This window comes from Colius striatus, chromosome 9, assembly GCF_028858725.1.
Source record: "Colius striatus isolate bColStr4 chromosome 9, bColStr4.1.hap1, whole genome shotgun sequence".
In the NCBI taxonomy this organism is placed as follows: Eukaryota; Metazoa; Chordata; class Aves; order Coliiformes; family Coliidae; genus Colius; species Colius striatus.
In genome coordinates, this window is record NC_084767.1 from 21,746,048 (window position 1) to 21,769,691 (window position 23,644).

Below are 23,644 nucleotides of genomic sequence, written 5' to 3' on the forward strand. Positions count from 1 at the left end.
CCAATCAGTGAGAAGCTGATTTCAAAATGTGTGAGAAAAATCTCTTTCCCAGTGGGATCCACCTGCTATTTCTCAAGTTACTTTCACATTTAAGTGCAGAATTTAACTTGGTATGGTATTGTGTTGCTGGCTCTAAGCCTCTTAGACCAGTGAATGCTTTTAGGTAGGAAGTGTGGATTTATAATACTGTGTATTGTCACTTCAGTTTTTGTGGCTGTGCTAGCATGAGTTGTTGAGAAATCATGGCTCAGGCTATGCAAACTGGGGTTTTTTTTTGTTTGGTTGACAGGTCTGTTTTTTTTTCCCCCAGTCTACTTTTTTACCTTGTACTTTTAGCATATATATTCATAAGACTTTCTAATGTTCATTGTGGTAGGCAATCCTGGGAGTTTGTTTTCTACTTAGGTGGGAAAAATCACGTGTGCCTTCAGGTTTCTGCAGTGTCTCTGAAAAATGGATGTATCCTCACTGACAGCTGCCAGTAAGGGAAAGATGGCTTTGTTTAAAAAGAGTCAGGAATGTGTCAGTTCCAATTCCTCTATACTTGCTCATGCTTGTGCTGGACAGTGTGTGAAGTAGGTGTGTAATAGGTGCCTTGGAGATCACTTACATGTTTGATTCCTGTGTAGCAATGGGAAGAACCCTAGCTTATGGGATGGTGGATGGGTGCAGTGATGCTGAGATAAAATTTAATGTTCCTTCAGTATTGGGACCATGCAGTCACTTAGATACTCTTAACTTCAGTTTTGAGTGTCATATAGTCTTATGGGTAGGTAAAACATGCTCTGGGAAGCTGTGGTGCTGCATGATAGGGGTTGCTTCAAGAAAATATGGTTGAGTGGCAGAAAATAATAAATAGTGATAATTTTGTGCTGGGGACAGATAAAACTAAAGAAACATAAAAGGTGCTTTTAAATGCTTCCTGCTGAGCAGTGAATTAGTTCTGGCAAGCAAATGTGGTTTTGTGGTTAAACACATTGTTGTGACAGGTGTGTCTGGGTGGTGCTTTTATTTAGTATTTAACTTATTTCTGAAGGTGGAGAGCGTTTTTTTTCATTTTTTGTCATGCAGTGGTTTCTTTGGAGGCAGTGATTGTGAGAGCCAGGAAGTTTTAGGAATGGCAGGTTTTCCATCTTGGCTGTTGACTTAAATAAATTGTACCTGGAAGTTCTCCTCTACAATTGCCATTCTTCTGAGATTCATAAAGAAATGGATTAACTGTAAACTGACTACTAGACTTGGTTTATGTGTGTCAAGTTATACTTCATGTATGCATGCACAAATTTTATCTGCTTTTTCCTTCAGGCTTGTAAGGTCCAGAACATCTGCTGCTACTTGGCAGAGAGCAGACTCTCCTGCTTCTGTGGGAAGAAGGGATGGAGATGTTTGTTCACTGATAAACAAGTGGATCTCTCACAGCCTGAGCTGTTCAGCCTGAGCTCGGCAAGGTTTTTAAGCACTGCATATGTGTGGTCCAGTTCAAATGGAAACTCTTTAATGGCTTTCTCTGCTCTCTGCACAATGAAAAGGCAGATTAAAGCTCATAGCATCAGTATGGATTACAAGTGTGGTTTCAGGATGGACTGCTCTTGAGGAGTAAGGAGCTGATACCTGCAGGGCTGCTTTCTGCAATGGTCTTTATTTTCGTTCCAATTAGAAGTGAGTACTCAAGCTGAGTCGTTCTCGGCAGAACCCCAAGAGAGGAGACTTAGCAGGTGCAAAAGTTCTGGGATTCAGAAATAATATGAATTGCATCATCACCTCACTGTTTAGGGCAAGCTCTTCCATCCTAGCTCAATTATTCCAAGCTGTCCTGGAGTGGGAAGACTGGGAGAAGCCCATGGGACAGCCGATGCTAGCATGTAATGAAAAGAGCTGTCACTGTGTTGGTGAGGAGGCTAAGGAGGGATTGTGTAAGAAATGCGCATTTAGTGTGTGTGAAGATAGATGATGCCATAGTTTATAGGAAGCATGTTTGGTGTTCATCATGGTCATGTACAACGGCATTTATCCTTACCTTCTCCCAGCTCAGCTTTTACTAGATTATTGTATTTTCTTACTTATTTGTCTGTAGTAGGATTATTTACAGAGTGCATGTTGGGATATGTTAGCAGACCAGTTTTGTTGAAACTGTTTAATGCCATGAGATAAGGTCCCAAAATTAGTGGTTTAGGGAAAAAAATATAATTGCTTAAAGGTGACTAACTTTGCTTTGCTTGGGACATACGCTTTATCTGTATAGTAACTATTTGTAAAGAAATGCCATTCATTGAAAACAACACAATTTGCAGAGTTAACAGGTGTTGAATTTAGATTGGTTAGTGTTAACTGCAAATGGATGTATTTTTCCCCAATTAGGGATAGGTGGCACTGTTGGTCCATGCAAACCACTAGGCAGACAGGAGCTTTCTAGCAGTTTCTCAGACATTTTAAAATTAAGTATTCGAAGGTGCTGCTGTTGTGGAGCACGGGTTGTTGGCTACTGCAGCAAGCTCTTCCCCTGGTTACTCCCAGGCAGGATGCTGAAGGCACTGCCTGCTCCCAAGCCTGGTGATTTCCTCGATGTTCGTCCCTTCAGGATGGGAATTTGGGGAAGAGCACCACCTTACTTAATCCCTGTGAGTGTTCATTTGTGAAAACTAATTGAATGGGAGACAATTAAATGAGATTGATGCGGTAAGATAGTGTGTGAGATTCAGTAAAACCACTGGTTTCACTTTGCTTATATAAGAAAACAAAAAAACTAGAGGTGCCTTATGGAGAACACTCCCAGGAATGCCAGAGCATTTCCAGGGAGGAAAAACCTGGGGAAGGAATTGCAAAAGAAGAGAGAAGTTTCAGCAGGAGTAAACTGGAGACAAGGTCGAGGGGAAGAACCACTGTGGCTGTGTGAGAAAAAGGTCTATGTATTTGCCAGAAAATGGCCAGTATTATTTAATAGATAAGTAGTTCTTGAACATTTGATCAAACTCACAATTGATGTTGCTGTCTTTGGGGCAGGATGTGGACTAACTGGTCCTTTTTCTTTTCCTACTTTCTTTCTCCTCAGTGTTCAGGACAAAAGTGGAGTGCTGGATCCTGTAGCCATCCCCCGCTACATTCCAGAAGTCACAATTGGAGGCAGTCAATATGATAAAATCTATTATGATTATCGATCGGTAAGTGGTGCTGGAAGAGGAGCAGTTATGTGATAGCCAGGCATCTGTCCCTGCCAAGGTGCAAGTGTGTTCATAACTGTCCTGTGCACAGGAATACACACTTCTAAGTTCTGGATTTTGCCCAGGTCTCCGCCTTTTTTGCAGTCAAGGTTCCCCACAAGAGGAGTAATGAAGCAAATGGCTTGTTTCGTAAGCTGATTTTCTTTTTTGATCTTCAGATGTGGACTAAAGGATAAGTGGTTTTCATTTGTTTTTGTTTCTCTTGCCCTGATTACTTTCTGACTTCTGAAATCTAAAATAATCCTTTGAGTCAAACAAGAAAATTAGAAACCCATGGTGACTTCTATAAAGAAGACTGCTTATAAAACACTGAGGGAGGGAGTGTTTTTTTTTTCTGGAGTAGGCTGAGGAGGTACGAATGTTACATTGCTTCTCAAAACTGTTGTTGCTTTAAATAGTGTGTTTCTGTACATGGGCAAACATCCAAAGCCTGTTGTGGCCCAGCGCTCTCTTATACCTCATGCAGGCTCCCACACAATGTTTTAATTAGCTGCTTGCCTTTCTGGTTCTGGAGACAACGGTTTCCAATTGACTTAGTGCTTTGCCCTATCACTTATTGTTATTTAGCTGGCATGGGGTCCTCTTGCACCATGCGGTGTTTTCCAAAGGCCTAGGTATTATAAATCCTCATTAGAGAACTTGTGGAACAGATGACAATACTCGCTGGACAAACTGAAGTTTCAGGTGATGGTGTATTTTCAAGTTGGATTGAAACCTTTGCTGCTGGTGTTTTCAGGCACTCACTGAAGATAAAGGAAGGTCTACATAAATTATTATAAACCATGTTTTTCATAGTCAAAACATTGTCATTTTTCCAGTCTTGTTAGTATACAGTCTTTTAATGAAATTAAAATGTCAGATACAGCTTTGTGAGCTTGCTTGGAAACCCTGAACTACCAATATTTTCTTCTGAAATAGTCAGTTCAGAAGTCCCTGTGAATATTCAACGTAATTTATTCCTCTTCAGCTAACTATGTAGTGGAGAAACTTTTGGGTTCACCTCGTTCTGCCTTATTTGTGAAAGGGACTGAATCTAAAGGTTAAAGCAGCAGAAGGCATCTCAGTACTTTTGAAGTTGGCTAATGGGTTTGAAAACTCCCTGATCCATCTGAAAAATTAGTATCAAAATTTTGTTGTTCTTGAGATCACATTTTTAAGTCCAAATCTTCAAACTCAGAACAAAAATGTTTGGAGTTCCTTCACTCCAAGAGACGCCTGTGTGTGTACAGCACGTATTTCAGAAGGATCTGCTGCATGACTTGTCACCAGCATGCAGCATCCATCTGTACTGCTGGTGCCTTTCTTCCCAAAGATAATAGGTTTTTTTGGCTGAAGTGTCACTTTGCGATGGAGCGGGGAATTACTGAGGCTGCCTGACACACAGCTAGATGTGACCTCAGTGCTGTGTGCTGAGAACCAGGGGTAATACTTCTGAAAGCCTTTTTGTTTTGGTTTTTTTTTTTTTCTTCTAGCTATACAACAGCACATTCCTCTTTGTGCTGGCAAGGAACTGAGAATGCCCTGGCTCATCAAATAGCTGGCTTCCAGGAAAAATTGTCACTTGCCTTGCAGATGTAGCAAAGGGATGCTTAGGAGTGGGAATATGACTACCTGTGAAGGAAAGCTGGGCTCTTGGATTGCTCTGCTCTGTGCCAGTTAGTTGACAGCAGAATCTGAGCACTGTTACTGCAAAAGAAAAAAAACATTGCCAAAATATAATCTCCCTTCTGCAGGCATGCTTTTAGGCCTTGATTCAGGAAAGTACTGTGGAAAGTGATAATGTCCTTTGGAAGACGGAGGAGATGTACATTTCATGAAGCATTCTGTTGAATTTAAGCAATACTAGCAACTCTTTCTCCCTTCTGAATGCTTAGACACTTGTCATCCTTTAGGGATGGGGAGAGTCTATAGGGATGGTGCACAATGCAGAAGATGCTGAATTTTCCAACTTCCCTCAAAGCTACTGGAAAGGGAAGCACAAAGCCAGCCCCACCTGCTGTTTTATGTTCTAAGAGTTCAATTCTTTGTGGTGAAACTTTGAAGACCTGTGTTTTTTCCCCCCCCCAGCTTTGTTTAGCAAATGAAGGTATGAATTTCTTTGAAAGACAAGGCTCCTTCTCAGAGGTAATACAGCACAAGACCAACCAGTGCAGGCAGAAAAAGCAGATGAACTTCTCCACATACAGGTCTTGGCTAAAAGGTTTCTGGGTCTAACAAGAGGGACTTGTTAAACCCTTGCCTTGCCCGTGTCTATGCAGGGATGGTTACAGCTATGCTACTGCTTTTGCATTTGAAGACAAAGGTTTTAGGCTCACATGACTTGTAAGTAAAGATTTAATTACGGTATAATTACCGAACTTGAACTTTTCCTCGTGGGGAACGTGTACTTTTAAAGTTAATGTAATGATGTTTACCACATAAATACAATGATTTGCGTAGGGGATTTTTTTTCCTCAGCAATCCTTTAACTAGTTCTAAGTCCTTGATCATACCAATAAGCAGCTCACTGCTGAGCTTTTCAGAGTTACACACACATAATTCATGCTGCCTAGTAATGGTAGTTTTCAGGGATTCAGAAATTCCAGGAAGAAGCTGTTCTTTATTCGAAGTACTCATTAGTAAGTAGCAACTGAGAAGGAGGAAACACTCCTCAGTGTCCAGGATTTTAATATGTGTGCCTTTCCATGAAATAATGAGGTAGCCACATACAGCTCTAAATACTAGAAACTTGCTTTTTTTATGTACATCCTCTAAATTCCTTCTGTAAGTGTTCTTTTCACATGTGAAGAGGTGGCTTTCTGCCGCCTTCTCTTACTATAAAGTCATCTGGCAGGGTTCAGCAGTTCTGTTCAAGCATTCATAAACTTCTAAAGATGCTTTTCTGGCAAGGGAAAAGTAACCTTTTAGTCAGGTTCTGGAGATCAGAGACAAGTGTGCTCATTCTTAAGTGAAGCAACATTATTTTAGGAACTGTCAGACTAGTAAAGACTTGACTACTCTTTCTTTTTTTTTTCCCCCCTTAACAACTGCTGTATCTTTCTTCCAACTGCACACAATCCCCATGGATAATACTCCAAACTCCATGTGTGCCCTGTGAAGCTGGAGCACTTAGGCAGATGTGTTTGCAGAGAAGATGAAAACAAATGGTTCTGTTTAATGGAATCAATGTACTTAAATAATGTACTTATGTACTTCACACTCCCGAATGCTGTTGGCAAGTCCTGCTGAATCTCCTAGGGGTGGTGAAAAAAGGCTTCTTTTATGTGCATACTCTTTTCTGTATACATAAAAGTGCAGCTGTCTAAGATTCACATTCAAGTCATCACCTACGTCTTTACCTCTGAAAACAACGCTAGAGAGCTTTAAAATAGTCTTTGCCACCTCTCCCTTTACTGCAAATCATAAGGAAATGATAAGCATTTGTTTTATACAAACTTAGTACTTAAACAGCTGATTGCCTGCTACAAGGTGTGTCAGAGCCCCAGGTCCAGGGTTTGCAAGTGTTCACTGGGGCAACTGAAGACAAGAATTTCTTTAGTAGAACAGGTGAAAGCGAAGACATTAAAACCTAGTTCCCTTTCTCATACCATCAATACTGGCAGAAAGCATTTGTGCTAGCCCACCTTGACCCTGGTTCATGTAACCCAGCACCTGTTTGTCTCAGTGGCTTGCCCCAACGTCTTCAAACACAAATCTAAGAAGTCATGTAGGAGAAAATGGGTTTTTCTGCTAGTGTGTGGCTAAAAACTGTAGCTTGGATCTTGTGCTCTAGTATTTGTTTGGGATTTTTTCCTCTGACATTTCTCCAGAAGCATCCTGTCCTCTTTATAGTTTGCTGCAATTCTTTCAGTATATGTGCTGGTGTGTGTATGAAGGAAAATGACCAAATTCCTAGGCACATAGATTATTCTTCAAAGAAGACAGACCCAAGCACCTAGAAGTTCCTTTTGTGCTAAAGCAAATATTGTGTCAAAATGTTGTATCTTTTGTTAACCTAACTTACACAATTAGAAAAAATGAAGTCAGGGATGTGTAGCAGTATCCCTGAAGCAGACAGTTGTGATATTCTTTGAAGAATTTATGCCATGTTCTTCAACTGCTTTCAAAGATGCTTCCTGTCCCAAATATGACTTCCAGCTCCAGTGAGAGCATGTTCTTTCTTAGATAAGTTTTAGGTGTCGTCTTTCAATCTCAAGTGACCTTTTGCATTGAAATGATGAGCCACATCCTTTCTTTACTCTCTTACTGCTCTTCCTTATGATGTGCTAGCTATTTGCTGATCTTGGCACACATCAACTTGCATTCATTGGCTTCTTTCCTTGTTGATTGTTCTTATCTTTCTTTGAACCACTTAATTGTGCGATGTCACTTTCTGGAGTGAGATAAACTTTGCACATGTGCCATGTTCACCATGTGAGGAAAACAGAGACTTATTTGTCAGTAGTAATGATTCTACTGTGTCCATCCTTGTCAATACAGCTCCGTATTAAGCAGAATGACTCAGATTTTTTTCTGCCTAACACTTAATCCATCAAGGAAGAGAAGTGAGCTTGTAAAAGGTTAGAAGGGACCTTTAGAGATCATCCAGTCAAACCCCCAGCTAAAGCAGATTCCCCTTGATCAGGGGGCACAGGAACTTGTCCAGGTGGATTTGGAAACCTCCAGAGAAGGAGACTGCACACCCTCCCTGGGAAGCCTGTGCCAGGGCTCTCTCACCTGATCAACAAAGAAGTTTCTCATGTTTCTCATGTTCCAGGGGAACTTCCAGTGTACCAGCTTATGCCCGTTACTGCTTGTCCTGTCACTGGACACCACAGAAAAAAAAGCTAACCACATCGTCTTGACACCTACCTTTTAGATATTTACAAAGATAAGATGAACCTTCAGCCTTCTCTTCTCCAGGCTAAACAGCCCTAGATCTCTCAGACTTTCCTCATGAGAGAGATGTCCCAGTCCCCTCATCATCTTGGCAGCCTTCTGCTGGACTCCTCTCCAGAAGTTCTCTATCACTCTTGAGCAGATAAAGCCCCAAAATGTACTCCAGAGGTCGCCTTACCAGGGCAAAGTAGAGGAGGGGGAGAACCTTCCATGACTGGCTGGCCACACTCTTAATACCCGCAAGGATGCCATTGGCCTTCTTGGCCGCAAGGACACATTGCTGGCTCATAGTTGATTTAGGTAATTTTTTGAGTTTAATTTTCCCCATCGTTTTTTCTTGATGGAAGACTGCTTTTGGAATCAGGAGATGCTGACCATGGGGGTAAAAAAGCTTGAGCTTGTAAAAGACGTAGCTACTGCTATGAGGTACAGTCCAGCTACCCTAACTGTGTCTCTGTCAAGTCCCTTCAACTTGCTTACCTGGCAGGAATCTATATATCCTGAACTAGTCTTGTGCTAGATTGTCAACCTGAACAAGTTGCTGAGGTTAGGGAACACTGAAGCTGTAGAAGGGAAGTAGCAGCAGTGTGTGGGGGAGTGGGATGGCTTACTTTGCTCAGGCACCAGCTCAGCTGCCTTACCAAGCCGCATCTTTGTATTCTGCTCCTCATCCTCCTTGTTTCTGCCCCAGGACCTGGGAGTGTGTGGCTGGCAGTCCTCTGCAATCTTGCAATAGATTGGAGGGGAGGTGACACTTCTTCCCCAGCCTTTTAATTATCCTCTTTTTCCCAAGAATGCAACTTTAGCGAGGGGAAATCCTCAACTATGCAGTGTCTGCCATGCATCCAGTTGTTCAGGGAGTTGCAGGGAAATGTTTGTAACATGCAAGCTTGTGAGTGTTGGAAGGTGAGCCTGCAACTGCAAGTCAATTTAGCCTCACAGCCGCAAAACAAGAGCGTTGTAAGAGCGTGTGTTTATAATGTGAAGATTATAACTAGCTCAAAAAGAAGAACATGAAGGGAAGACTATCCAGGTTTGATGTGGCCTAAGTGGCATGTCATGTGCAGCCCTACCACTTCCTGGTAGCTGGGATTGCAAGGGGCTGAAGATGACTGCTGGCTAGCAGGGGTTTAGAACATGCTTCAGCTTTGCTCTCCCTTCAGAAAATGTGGAGCACTCCTGGCTTACACACAAATCTACCTTTTAAAATACCCTGAACTACAAAAGAAATACCTGAGCTTTCAGGAAGCCAGAGTCTGAATCACAACACAACATTTGTGTCAGTGACGCATTGAGATTTAATGTGATGGTACTATGTGGTGGGGTCCTCAACAGCTCTGATTTTGGCTGCAGCTTTTGGGGTTCAAGAAGAGCCACAGGCTTCTAAAAACAACCCCTTTTACCAGTTCTACTTGCATGCACAGTGGACAATGCCCATGCACGCAAATGAAGTATGACTGCTGCCATAGCCTTGTTTAAGCCATGTGCTGTCTTCCGTGATACTCTTGCGGAGTGAGGATAAGCTATCTTTGTTCTCTGTTTGGGATTGTTACCATAGCGGCTGTCTTAAATACAATCTCCTGTTTTCTGTCTCCTGACATTTTTTTTTTTGGCTTGATGAAGTTTTCAGGTTTTTTTAGGATCAAAGCCTCCCTTCCTAATTCTTATTTTAATGGAAGTTTTTGACAGTTGTAATGCCCAGCCCTGTCTGCTCTTATATCCAGGAAGGGATGAAAACACACACACAATAAATTAGGAAAGGATTAATTTATGAGTGTGTTTTTTTCTGTTTTATCTCTGCAAAAATGTTTTTAGCTCTTTCAAAAGTGATGATATGTTGCATGGCTAAATATCAGTAAGACCAGAAGAGCCTAGGAATGATGAAGTTGTTCCCAAAGGGTACCTGGAAGGGTGTGGGAGTAAGCATGGAATCTCCTGTTCTTCCCACTCCTCCACTCTCACCAATCTTTAGAGTACAGAGAAAGCATGAGAGCAAGCCCCTCTTCTGCTTTAGAACATGTAGCTTCTCTACCCTTCTTCCCTTGAAAAATATCACAGGCAGTTAGCAGGGATATCTATCCCAGGGGGAAGAAGGAACTTGAGAGACCTTGGGTCTATCTCAAATCTTTGTCCTGGGAGTTGTGTCTGTTTTCTTTTAGATGAGAGCATGCTGTCCCAGGCACTGGGTACCTGTGTAAATCAAAAAGACAGTAAAATCCCACTGGTATTAGAATAATCCATTTGAAATTCAACCGTCTGCCACTGAGCCCTGTGAAAGTAAACATTTGTTTTGGTGTGTGTGAGCACATCCTCCCTCTCTCCAACCCATCTCAGTCCCATATCCATGTAGCAGTGGGATCCCCAGGGAAGACCTCTATTAAATAAAATCAAACCCCAAGGAAGATAGCTTGGAAGAAAGATCGTTTGTTAGGGATTAAGCAAAGTGGATAAAAGTTGCAAGTGAACTGTTCCCACTCTGTATCTCCTTGGAAACTTTAATTAAAAAAAACAATCCAACCCTCAGAGGCCAGTTGCATTGCGGTATCTTATGTTGAAAATCATGCTCTACATCAGGAAAAGGTTTTGGCAAATCTGTGAGAAGGATGCTTGGACTTACTTCCCACCCTCTCTACTTTGCTCTAGCTTCTCAGGAGTAATGTCTCCATGGGTCTTAAATCCTGAAAACCAGCGTCAGGCTGAGGTGTTGTGCGGTGCTGGTACGATTTTGGTTGGGATGGCACTAGTATGTCGTTTTTCTTGTTTCCTGATAGCTTTTTTTCTTTTCCTGCTGAGAAGTTCTTTTGGGCTTTTTAATGTAGAACTGACCTTGCTAAGAGCTGCTGCTACCTTGAGTAACATAAGGAAAGCCATTTTAAGAGATATTTTGCATTTCAACCATCCCATTAAAGAGCAAGCCTATAGGTTATCACTTTATCTGACTTGGATATAGGCACTTGGCTTTTTCCTGTGCCTGTGCCTTGGCTTTTTCCTGTTTTTCCTGTGATAGATTTGCATTCTGTAGTGGATAACTGGCATTTTGAGGTAGATATTATTCTGCCACTATGGAGAATAGTCAATAGGGCAAGTAGAAGCACTGTGGAGAAAAGCTACAGCAAAATATTTAGCCATGCTCTGTTGCTTACTTACTCTGGACTGTCCTGTACAAGCAATGATAGAGATTGTTCATGATATTTCTAGTTGTTCCAGTTGTGAGTCACAAATTATTTTCTTCAGATTGGCTTCCTACTTCAGCTCACTTACATTGTTTGAAATAAAAAATACTTACACTTCAAAAAAATACACTATCCTCCTTATGGACACTTCTCTTTCCAAAAGATTTCTGCTGTCTTGTCTGTTAGTGAATGAAGGGTAGGACAACATTAATTGAACAAATTCAGCAGATTGAAATTTTTAACCTCAATTCAGTAACACTTTTGAGTACTCTTGTTACTTGAGCTATAATGAATATTAACAGCATTAAGAATTTTGTTTAAGAATGTCAGGAATTGAACTGTAAACAAACAGCTATCTATCCCAGTCCCTTGGAAACTGAGCCATGAACACCTTGAATGTGTATTGGGGGGCATTATGCCCCCTGCCCCTTTTTTATCTGGAACATGGAACACGAGACAACAAACACTTCCAGAATACAACCAATATATGAAACTATATGTTCCTGGATTCTCCAAAATTTTAGCTGTATGTCAACATCCCACACTGACAAAAAAAAACTTCTGGAAGTCAGAATTTCTGCTGGAAAAAGCAGTAGTTTTCAAATAGCAGTGATGGAAGGTGCTATAGTAATGCTTGTTATAAACAGCCACTAAATGAAAAGGTTTGGGTATTGATGGAGGAGCCCATGCTTGCAGAGTAATGAGTCTGTTTTTAAGTTCTCTTTGATCAGCGCAGCTCAAAACATGCTATTTATAGATCTGTTTTAGCTGCCAAGCTCAGCTATTAGTAGAAAGCAGCTCAGGAATAGAAGGAAAAAACAAGAGTTCTTTTTGCTCCCAAAATGTTGGGAAACAAGACGGACTCAAAACTGATGGATGTAGACCTTTTCTGCTTGTTAAAACTCTCCAGAGCTCTACCTGTACATGTCTGGCTTGAAAAGATCTTCTAGTGGCTATGAAATGCAGCCACAGAATATAGCAAACAGCTGTCTGAAGCTGACTGGTGCCTTCTGCAGCCTCCATCATTTTATAGAGCTCTTCATCGTGTTTGTAGTTTTGACAGAAACTTCTGTGGCACAGTTCTTAATTTAACTGATGAGATGATCTTGTTTTTTTCTTTTTACTGATGGTCTTTTAAAGTTGAGCAGTTTCATTCCTTTGAACTGGCTCTACCTTTGGGTACAGCTCATTCCATTAGTTTCATGTTCTGTCTGGTGGATTTTATTGCATACTTCTTGAGATAATCCTTGCTGCCAACTTTTAAGTTCTGCACAGTGTAATGAGGCATACCGAGACTTGATTCTCCATTTCCATGGAGTGGCAAAGTCTGATATTGGCAGTGACCTTGGAGGAGCTCCTGCTTACCTCCTGCTGCAGGGATGTGTGCGAGCTGTTGGGCTTCTCCAGCAGGACCTCTTCTCCCGTTTGCTTATTTGGTCCTGCCTCAGTTGGAAGCTCTTGAGGGCAGAGACTTAGTTCTTGTTTTGCAAAGTGTGTGTATAGATGGCTGCTGTGGTGCCAACATGGCTTTTCTTACTTTTCCTGGGAGAAATGGTTCAGCATTGATGTGATGGTCAACTGCTTTATCTGCTGCTTTACGCTGAACAAACCTTTTGGACTCCCTATAGGTCTCTTTGGGCTGCAGTCAGTGAAGAACATAACAAGATGTGAAGGGATTATTTTACCTTGATTGCTACTCCTTTTACTTGCCTGTGGAAGTGTGTTGTTAATAATTAATCATGCATTATAGGATGCACTACTATGATTTTTAACGTGACTGTTAAATGACACCTTTGGTCTTACTCAGGAGTGATTTGAACGTAGCGTGTGGAGTGCTCCTGTGAATGCATGCACCACCTGCAAACGATGTGCCCGTGCTTATTTTCTTTGCAGTTCTGATGGGAAAACTTGGTTGCAATGCACAAGTCTCTTGCCTGGTTTCCCATCAAGACTCTCTAAATTCTGTCAGCACTATCCTTCTGCAAGGAGTCCTTCAAGCTGTTGGCTTCATTTGGTTGGCAGCTGTGTCTTGTACTGCAAAAGATGATGAATATTTAGTCCCTCTCTATTAACTACTTGCAAGTTCTGAAGAGCTTTGTCCTATCTCCCTTCTATCATCTCTTTTCAAGGCTGGACAGCCTACCTCTTCTGAGCCTCAGGGCTGGCTACTCATTCCCATCCCTGCCCTTGTGCTGGCAAAGCAGCTGTGGGCACAGCAGGCTGGGAGCTGCAGCGTGGTGCAGTTTCGAGCACCAACTTAACCATTTGTTGTCCCCAAAGAAGCACATCCTACCACTTACCCCACATCCCCAGACTTTTGCTGGTGCTCCCACCACTCTTCTTTGCAGTGGTCTAGGATGTGTTTGGCTGACTAAGTTTGTAGAGTCACTAAACAAAAAACTCAGATGGGAGGAGTGAATGGCTTCTCACTGGGTAAGGGGGTTGGTTGAGCTTGTGGAAGCCTCAGTGCTGGCTTGGAACATTCAGCAGAGAGATGAGAGGATGGGAACTGTAGGACATTGTCTTCTTGGCGTTGTGCTCTCCAGTCCATTTAGCCACATTGTGCAATGTTGCTGCAACACTTTTTATTTGGCTGTTTTAATGTGGGCTCCTCGTGGCAGAATCACAGAGTCGTTGAGTTTGGAAAAGACTTGTAAGATTGAGTCCAACCATTAATCCAGCACTGCCATGGGCACCACTAAACCATGTCCTTCAGCCACAGCTACACTGCTTTGGAATCTCTCCAGGGATGGGGACTCTTACCACTTCCCAGTCTTGAGCCAATGCTTGTTCTGGCAGGAGGTGGGCATGTGAGAGGAGCTTGTGGGGAGGCCAAAGGCTGCCAGAACTGGATGAATCCTGTTGCAGCATATTACCCAATGCACAGTAAGTGCCAAAAAATCACCAGCTTCCTCCCCTGTGGGACAGGCCTACCCTTGTTCCTGATCATCAGGTTTACTACTACGGTCACAGCTGTAAAAAGTGAGCTTAGAGAGCCCATTCTCGGGAAGTTGTCTGTGTTACTTGTCCCTGGTACAGATAACATGCAGAACATAAATTCACGTCATTCAGCTTCTTTGGTAATAGGGGATTTGTTTGCTATGCTTTTCTCTTCCCACTTTTTGGTGGGGGCTATTTTGAAAGCTTGGCTGTAACTTATCCCAAAGCTCAACTGCTCTTGCCAAGACCCACTGTGAACGATGGAGTGTGGATGAATACTCATTATAAACTTTGCTTTGATGTATTGCATGTCTTTAACCAAAGGCACATGGGGAATTTGTTTTGGACAATGAATTTGAATTCTGTTGGGATTGATATTGTATCTTTTTTAAAGAGGGCAGATTTACCCAGAAACGAAACTGTAAACTCCTGCATTTTCCCAGAGAGCTCCTGTTGCTTTAATAATCTAGTTATCTGGGAATCTCTTGAAGTATCAAAGGGCCAATTATACGCTGCCTGGAGAGGACCAGGGAGAGCTGTTTTTGTGCTGGAATTAATAGATACAGGCTGGTCACAGCAGGTCTGATGTCCTCCCCAGCTCACCACTGTAAATTTGCAGGGCAGAGGTAGTAATCATTTATTTTCATCTTGCGTCTCCTATTTGCTCAGCAGGAGTAACTCTTAACAGGACCACATGGTATCTTCTGATATTTAGACAAGACATTAAAGAGAACTTTAAATGAAAAACCTTGGAAAAAAACGATCACGAATGGCTTGTGACAAGGCAGGGTGTGGAATGTCTCACAAAGGAGGTAAAAGCCTTCTGTTAGCTTAATGTTTTAGGGGAAAAAAGTGACTTATTTTCTGACCTTCAAATAAAATTAAAAAAACCAAAAAAAACCCACACACACCCCCTTCCTCAAAGCAACAGGCTTCATCCTGCATTAAATAGCTGGTTTTGTGGCCTGAGTGTAGATTTCAAGAATCCTCAGTCTTGCTTCTCTCTGCGAGGGCACCTCTCAAGTGGGATACTGTTACAATTTTTTGAAAGGAAAAATTATTAAGAAAAGTCGGGGGTCCTGTGTTAAACCAGCCTTTGTGTGGAGATGAGCAGGTGATCTGTGCTTAATTCTTTTTGAAGGCTGCTAGTAGAGAGCTAATTTTTAAAGGAAGAGTTTTATTACAGCATCTTTGCTTGCTTCGCTTTCTCACAAAACTCATTTGCATTTTCATGGTGATTTGCTTCTTGGTTTCAGACTTGTATCTCAAAGATGAAACCTGTGCTCTGTCTCTTGTTCTTGGAGATAGATAGGAAGAAGGATTCTGGAGATAGAATCTCCATTTGGAGCTAGGACCTTAGCATCTCTGGCACTTTAAGTTGTGGTCAGTACTTTCCAAAGGAGACTGGTTTGGCACCTGAGACTCAGATTGAAATGTTTCTACATCTGTTTCCTCCACAGGATCCCTCAGTTCAGAGCAGTTGCCACAGTAGCTACTTTATGCATTGATCTTGTTGCTGACAGGATTTGGTCCCATTTATAACTAGTGTCTACGGACCCTGATTTTATGTTTAGTCAGACTGAAACTTGCATGAAAAATTTGTGTTGCTTTTGCAAAGCAAGTTCTTAGGAGCTGATTTTGAAGACAGCATTGCTGGCACACTTGTGGTGAGTCTTCTGTCACAGAAGCTGCTACCACTGACCCGCCACAGCCCATGCTGCCTCAAGGAGTGTTTTCCTCACCTGCAGAGAGAGTGTGTATGCTGTGTGATATACTCCAGCTGCCAGGCTTCCTCTTGTATCCTGTATGCTGCATCTGAAATCCCTTAAAATGGCTGCTACTTCAATAGCCTCTTTTCGAAATATTTAAATCACAGAAGCCTAGAATGATGGGAGTTGGAAGGGACTTCCAGAGGTCATCCAGTCCAACCTCCCACTAAAGCAAGCTCCCGTCAATCAGGGGACACAGGAACACATCAAGGCGAGTTTGGAAACCTCCAGAGAAGGAGACTCCACACCCTCTCTGTGCAGCCTGTGCCAGGGCTCCCTCACCTGAACAGCAAAGAAGTTTATCCTTGTGTTCCAGTGGAACTTCCTGTGTTTCAGCTTGTGCTTGTTACACTTTATCCTATCACTGGCCACCACAGAGAAAAGGCTGGCCTCATCATTTTAACCACCTGCATTTAAATATTTATAAGCATTGATAAGATGACCCCTCAGCCTTCTCTTCTCCAGGCTAAACAGAACCAGTTTTCATAACTTTTCCTCATCAAAGATGTTCCAGATCATGTTTGTGTCCCTGCACTGGACTCTCTCCAGCAGTTCCCTGTCCCTCTTAAGCTGGGGAGCACAGAACTGGACACAGTACTCCAAATGAGGCCTCACCAGGGCAGAGTAGAGAGGCAGGAGAACTTGCCTCAACCTGCTCACCACATTCTTCTTGATGCATCCCAGGATGCCACTGGCCTTCTTGGCCACGAGGGCACATTGCTGGCTCATGGTTAGTTTATTACCAATCAGGACTCCCAGGTCTCTCTCTGCAGAGCTGCTCTTCAAAAGTTCGACCCCCAGCCTGTACTGGTGCATGGGGTTGTTCCTTCCCAGATGCAGGACTCTGCACTTGTCCTTGTTGAACCTCATGAGGTTCCTCTCTGCACAACTCTCAAGCCAGTCGAGATCGCGCTGAATGGCAGCACAGCCTTCTGGGGAATCAGCCAGTCCTCCCAGTTTGGTGTCATCAGCCAACTTGCTGAGGGTACACTCCGTCCCTTTATCTAGGTTGCTGATGGTAAGACTGGCCCAGAACCCCACTGGCCACAGGCCTGCAACTTGACTTGGCAGTGTTGATCCCCATCCTACCTGAGTGCTTCTGTGAGGTGGCTGCACAGCGCAGCAGGCTGTGAGGGCCAGGCACGGCTTTCCATTCCAGTGCACGTGTCTTCCTCTTTCTGAACCCTTGTGGAAAGGTTTTGGGTGTGTCAGGCTAGGTGGACTACCAGGAAGGAGGCTGTGTGCTTCAGTGTCTCATGTCCTTTCACAGACTTGGAGTTAACAGGTTGTGGTCTCTGGTTCTAGACACAGCTGCTTGAACTCCCAAATGCCAAGACTGTTTAGGCCACTGCTTTTCACCTCCATTTGCTCTCACCTTAGTGATCATTTGTCTTCTCTTCCTGGTGAGGGTGTTGACCCTCTAGCTTTCCTGGTACAGCTGGTGTCCCTTTCCCTGTGCTGCTGTCCACTCGATGTCCTCTTCCCAGCTCTTGTGTGGAAGAATTGCAGTCTGAGAGATCAGCGATGTACAGAGGCTGTTGCTTGGGTCCCAGAGTACCAGTGAAATTTAAGTAGGGGGTTCCAGAAACCTTTTTTCCAGTGAGCTTTGCTTATTCAGACAGGCAAATACTGCTTTTGCTTTAATGAAGTTTAGCTCTTGAAGGCTAAATGTGCAATTTCATTTGAATGGTTTAATTTAATGTGGTAATTAACTCAGCATTTCATGCATGAACTATTTCATGTATTTAATAATCTGTGTCTATTTTGGCATGAGATTCTACTGACTCAATTCCTCTACTACATGCTACAGTTAGAGGGATCGTATCTTAATAAAACTGGGAACAAGGGTGTGTAGGGGAGTAGTTGAATGAACCCAGGTGGAATGTGCTGCTGAGATTGTTGGCCTATGTTCTCTATACATTATGGCTTAGTGATTTTTGTGGTTCTCTCCTCAGCTGCACAATTCATTTTTTTCAAAAGGACTGATTTTTCTACAAGTTTTAATCATCTTTTAAAAACATGTTTCATGTTGCACTTCTGCAGATAGCACGAGGCACTCCATAATCTTAAACATTACGTAAAGAGTGCAAGGAGAAATATTTCTGACTGAACTTTCTGCTTTCTCTAGCTTCCTGGTCGCAATTTTAGGCCAGGCTACAATGCCGATGTTGGTGACAAGTGGATCTGGCTGAAATGAAATCTGCTCCCGTCGGAGCACGTTGGACCACAAGACCTGAGTGAAGAAGCAGCTGAGTTTGGTGTGCCTGCTCCAGCAAATGCTGGTTAAATCATCTTCCAGCTACCCTAAGAGAATAGACTTCTAGAAGGAAAATGCCTGTACACTGGTTTGTTCTTCCCTGATGAATTTTGTCTTTGGATGTCAGATGGTCAATGTGTGGTAGTGATCTGGTATTACGGGGCAGACTTAAGATTGATGCTAAACTTTCTCTTCCTCAAGACTGTGGCATGTTATTATATGGGATTATTGTTGTTTTGCTGAATCGAGAAATTAAACCTGTATCTTCTTGGCTCTCGCAAATTTATTTTCTTCCTCTGTCATGCATGATATTTGAGTAGTTTTGTAAGAAGAGTGCCCATGCTGCTGAAAAAAAACCCCAAACTTGCATCGTCTTCTGAAAGCCTCTTGCTGGACATCAGCGTCACAGCAGGCAAGAAAAAAATCATTGAGAAGAGGAAATAAGCGTTGATCTCAATTTAAACAGCAAAATGTCTGTGCTTAAAAGTATATATAAAAAAAAGAGACAAATGTAGTTGTTATTTTTGCAAGGTCCTGAAAGTCCAAGTTGGAGTTCTTTTTAAAGAAAAGATTCATTTGGTATTAGTCACAGAAATGAGGCACCTTGGCCTTGGTTCAAACACCACTGTCCGGATTTAGTCTGCAGTAATTCTGCATTTCCAGCAAGGGGCCAACTGCTTCGGTCACTGAGGGCGATTGCTGCCAGGCATTCCAGTGGTGGGGCCAATGCCCTTGAGTTAAGCAGCCAGGCCTTGCCTGTGCCCCTTCCTGTATCAAAATGTAGCACAAAAGGACTCCTTTAACAAGACCCTTGGGGGCTTGCTTAGATACTGAAATAAATGAGCAGTGGGACAGAAACATGACTCTTCTCATTGATCTCTTAGCTCTTTGTTTCTATGTTTTATGACTTTATATGGTTTCAGTTCTGGTGGCAGAAGGACCAACTCTGCTTTGGTACCACTGTGCCACACTGTGCTGATGTGGTAGTTGGCACCACCATGACTAGCAAGTGCTGGAGTGCAAGGCCAACACTGTGCCTTGGACTGGTGTGAAATGCAGCAGAAGTGGTGTCTTGCCAGCAGCCTTAACAGACTCTTGCTTTTATTTGTTTAGTTTGCAGAGTCTTTGTGCGTTTTCACTTCACAGAGGCTGGTTCTTGGGGCACCAGCTCTGCAGTATGCTCCCTTATCCCATGGCTGCCCAGGAAGGTGGATCTCAGAGCCCTCATGGCCGAGGGACCTGCCAGCCAGAGCCTCTGCTGTCTTCTGTGCAACTTGATCCTCAGCAATTAATGCTCATTTTCCTCTACCTGTCCGGAGTACAATCTCACAACAGTAATGTCTATGGAGATGAAAAGAACATCTGCTGTGGCTTTAGGTTCCCTTTGAAGTACTGTAGATGTGATTTTACAAGTGTCCTCTATCTCAGCATTGCTGTGCTCTCCAGGTGCTGTAGCCTCCTTAGCAACGTGCAGGCAGCCTGATGCTGGATCTCCTAGAAAGGCATTTTGGTCTGTGTGGTGCTGGTGGAGCTGCTGTGTTGGACTTGTGCCCTGCTGTGCCCCGTTACAGCAGAGCATTTCCAGGAGCAGTCCCTGCCCACTCCGGCAGCACACAGCATGGCAAGCAGTGTGGGATGACAAAATGCTGGTTGAGCAGACTTTTTATCCTGGTTTTAACTCTGCTTTCAGAATAAAACTGTTCATAAACTAAATCTGTGAAGGAAATAACTTTCTCTCCCATTGCTGTAGGAAGGAGTGTTAGCTGTGTTTTTTCTCTTCCCTCCTTCCCACTCCAACACTTCAAAAAAACATGTCTTAGCAAAGCAGCTGTGAAGTTTTTGGCTCTTGAAAGCCATGCTGTGCCAGTTGGATGAGTTCATCTCCAGTTCTTTGTGAGATTAGAAAAGATACCAAAGTGTCTCAAGTCCTCTCTATGCTTCTGCGTAGGTGTGCATGTGAGTCTGTCCTCTTACCCCAAGTTCTCATTGCCTCTGTTAACGCCCAGGGAAGTTTGCCTCTGGCCTGTTGTGTCTCATGCTTGATTCTTCTTTACAAAGGCAGATTCCTGCGAAATGGTGGCGATTCACTTACAGCCATGACCATGTTTTATGGACAGAACCATTGTCTTTTCCAGTGGCTGCAGTAGCTCAGTGACTAACTCCCCCTTGGGTTCACTTTTCAGTTGCACAGGAGGGGTCAAAGGAAAGTGAAGGGAGATGGGAATGAGTCCTGTCAACAAAACAAAGGCTTCACATGCTGCAGCCTCAGATGAGGTTGGGAGGATTGGCTCAGCCTCAGTAACCAGAGGTTTCATGCCAACACCTGTCCTACACTACAAACTTAGCTTTACTGTGTTTTGGATTTGGTCTCTTACCCACCTCCTCTGGCCTCTGCTGTGGCTGAGTGGTGCATGTTTGTCTTTCCTAGAATGTCCATTCATAGCTTCCTCGTCAGTTGGGGGACAGCTGAAACCAGAGTGTGACAAGGGCCGCCGCTCTACTGAAGATACCTGTGTGTCTGAGCCTCTTCTTGCTTTGTGCTTCAACTTGAGGTATTGACCCCTCACCTGCCCCAGCCCACCTTCAGCTCCTCAGGAGCGACATTGGGCCCAGGAGCTGCAAGTGAGAGCTGGGTTTCTTCTTCCCTTTCCTCCTTCAAGGTGTTTTAGCAGCAGTGAGAGTTAGATATGCTGCTCAGTTCTGTGACAGCAAGGAGCCTCTGCTGCTGCTGTGAAAGAGGACACGTGTTGCTGTGCTCCCACCACAGGCGAAGATGGAGATGAGTTCCTTCTGTGCCAGAGCTTGCAGAGCAAGTGTAATTTAGGGGTACAACACATTCCAGCTGCCTTCAAACGCTGTTTACAAAAGACTGGGCAAAATGAATCATTTGTGCAAAAGTTACTGGAAGCAACCCTAGCAGAGCAGAGGTGGGATGGCACACGGAACCTGATGGGCTGCTCTCCAGAGAAGTGCCTCCTCAGGCTTAGTGTGAGCTGAGCATTCATGGAGAACCTCCAAAGCCATCTGCCTTCAAGGAGGTCTTGGAGGACAAGGAGGTCCAAAAGCTGATGAAAAGGATTTATTCTCCTCTGCATGCTCATGGCATTCTGTTGACTCTCTTGTGATCTTGAGCAAGCTTCTCAGAGGTGCCCCAGGAGCTCCCATCCATGTCAGTCAAAACTCAGCCCCTCTGACAGTGTTGGTTCCCCTAATCCTCCTTAGCTTGTAACTGGAATGAGTGTTTTATGAAACACCGACTGAAAGATGGGATGGGCATTCACAACTGTCTTCTCTGCTTTCCTCAGGGCTGAAGAAAAGCAGGGTCTAGGTTTACATGTCAGAAAGGCATAGCTTTGCAGTCCCAGCTTGTCTTTCTGATGCGCTGGTGAGGAGATGCCATGTCTCAGTCTTATTGCAGTGGTGAGCAAAACATTGGCTGCTCAGGAGACTGCTTTGCTCTGGTTTTGGTGGTGTGGGTTGGAGATCTCTGTTGTGCTAGAGAGCTTTCCTAAGAAAGGGACATTTTTCCTCTTGGAGTCACACAGAAGCACATCATTTCTACTGACCCTGTTAACCCTGGTAAGAGGGCAACATTCTTCACATAGCTGCTGCTCAGACAGCTGATACTCATTTTGTGAGCATCCTGGGTGGCAGGATGCCATCAAACTTGCAGGTTCTGCACCCTTCCCAGCTTCAAGTCTTTATTTGCCAAATATATCTGCACAGCAAGATCAAAACAAGTGTTGCTTGCTGGGGCTGTGCAATTCCGCTGCAGGTGCTGGAGCTGAGCCTAGCTGCTTCTATCTGATGGGACCACTCCTGAAGATTTGATTCCCGCTGGTGTTCTCCACCCTCCCAGGTGAAAACTATAAATGATACCTAAGTTCTATGTGCCCAAGAACTTTGTCTCAATTAGCTTAGTGGGTACTGAGCATCTTCAAAGATTGCCAGGCACTGGAATCTGCAGCGGCGGTCCCCTGTGGGAGAGGCAGGTGCCACACCTCATTCCTACACCTGCTCATGGATCAGCAGTTCATGGGGCATGGCCTGGAGACATAATCCCAGACAGGGCTGCCACGTTTGCTGGTTGGCATGGGGGCAGCTGCACTTACCAAGAGCATTCCCAGCCGTTGGCTGGGTCCTTGCATGGATGTAAGGTGGAGAAACACGAGCATGTGGCCATGGAAAGATGGCTGCTGGAGCTGGCTGGGTAGGGGTGGCAGGTATGCTGAATGTGAGCATGCTTCTCCCAGCTGTGGGCTGAAAGTTGCAGCAGAGAAAAGAGTCTGGTTTCTCTGGGTTCCTTATCTCACTGATACAAGCACATCCTCCTTTCAGCACTCGTGGACCAGTGGCAGAAGGTGGGGAACCAGTCCTTTGGGGAGACAGAGTTGTGCTACATTACTGTGCCAGAAGAGCACAGCAATGCCACTCTGCCTGTCAGTGAATGACTTATTGATTTGCCCAGTGTACAGGCTCGCTCTTTTCTGGTTCCTCTTCATGCTTACAGGGAGGCTGATCCAGACGTATGGCTGCTTTGTATGGAAGCTTATTTTCTTTCTGGGAAACAAATTCTTACCTATAAAGCTCATGGTCTAGTTTGTGTAAAGCGAGCCAATATGTACAAAAAAATGACCACCACAGTGCTGAGGTGGGCACCTCTGGTGCAGGCCTGTCATGGCCTGTGCTGGCCCCCAGGCCATCCCATTTGTGGGAGCCTGCCATCATCTCCAGGTGTTTAAGGAGATGACTTTTATCATCCCTTGAGAGGTGAGGGTGTTCACCAATTGATGGGACGCGCTGCTGAGCAGGAGGGATTTGCTGTTGTGGCAGACTCCATTTGCTGCTTTAGGGTTCAGGTTTCTGCTTACAGGCGAGACCCGAGTGTCTTGAGGAAGACAGGAGGAACTTGACAAAATCCTTTCCTGCTTTTATCTTTATGATTAAAACCCAGGCTCCTGTTATCCTCGGGCTGAGAGAGGAGTGTGGAGTCTGGCTGTCCTGACTTTGCCTTCCTAAAAGCCCTGCCTGCTGAAGAAGCTGTTTTATACGCCCAGAATCAAGTCTTGGTTGCAACACTTAAAGCTGCAGCTCTTCAACTGGTCTCATTTCCTTTGAGGATTGATATTGATACCCTGACATGGGACTTGGTTTTCTGTTCTGAAGGAGCTGCTCATTGCTGGAAACTGGTTGGGAAGAGCGATCTTGACAGTTTGTCAGAATGGGGTGGAAGTGAGGGGCAGATTAGTGTAACAGTAGCTGGATTTTGGACTTCTGGCCCATGTTGTGCGAGGTGAGACCATGGCCTGAGCTGTGGCACAGCTTTAGTCTTTGCTCCAGCCCTGATCTGCTCTGCCTGCTGCCTCTGAGCAGTGTTCTCTGGGAGGTGAGGAGAGGGAGCCAGGCTCC

General features: G+C 44.0%; 1 protein-coding gene across 1 annotated transcript in view; it reads left to right on the forward strand.

The window, feature by feature from the left end:
• NDUFA10 (NADH:ubiquinone oxidoreductase subunit A10) overlaps positions 1-18,517 on the forward strand; it is a 45,719-nt gene extending 27,202 nt beyond the window's left edge. The window contains exons 9-10 of the mRNA XM_062002402.1: positions 3,050-3,158; positions 18,107-18,517. Coding sequence (XP_061858386.1) covers positions 3,050-3,158; positions 18,107-18,175 — 178 coding nt within the window. The 3' untranslated portion in view covers positions 18,176-18,517. The remainder of the gene's footprint in view (positions 1-3,049; positions 3,159-18,106) is intronic.
• The last annotated feature ends 5,127 nt before the right edge of the window (positions 18,518-23,644 follow it).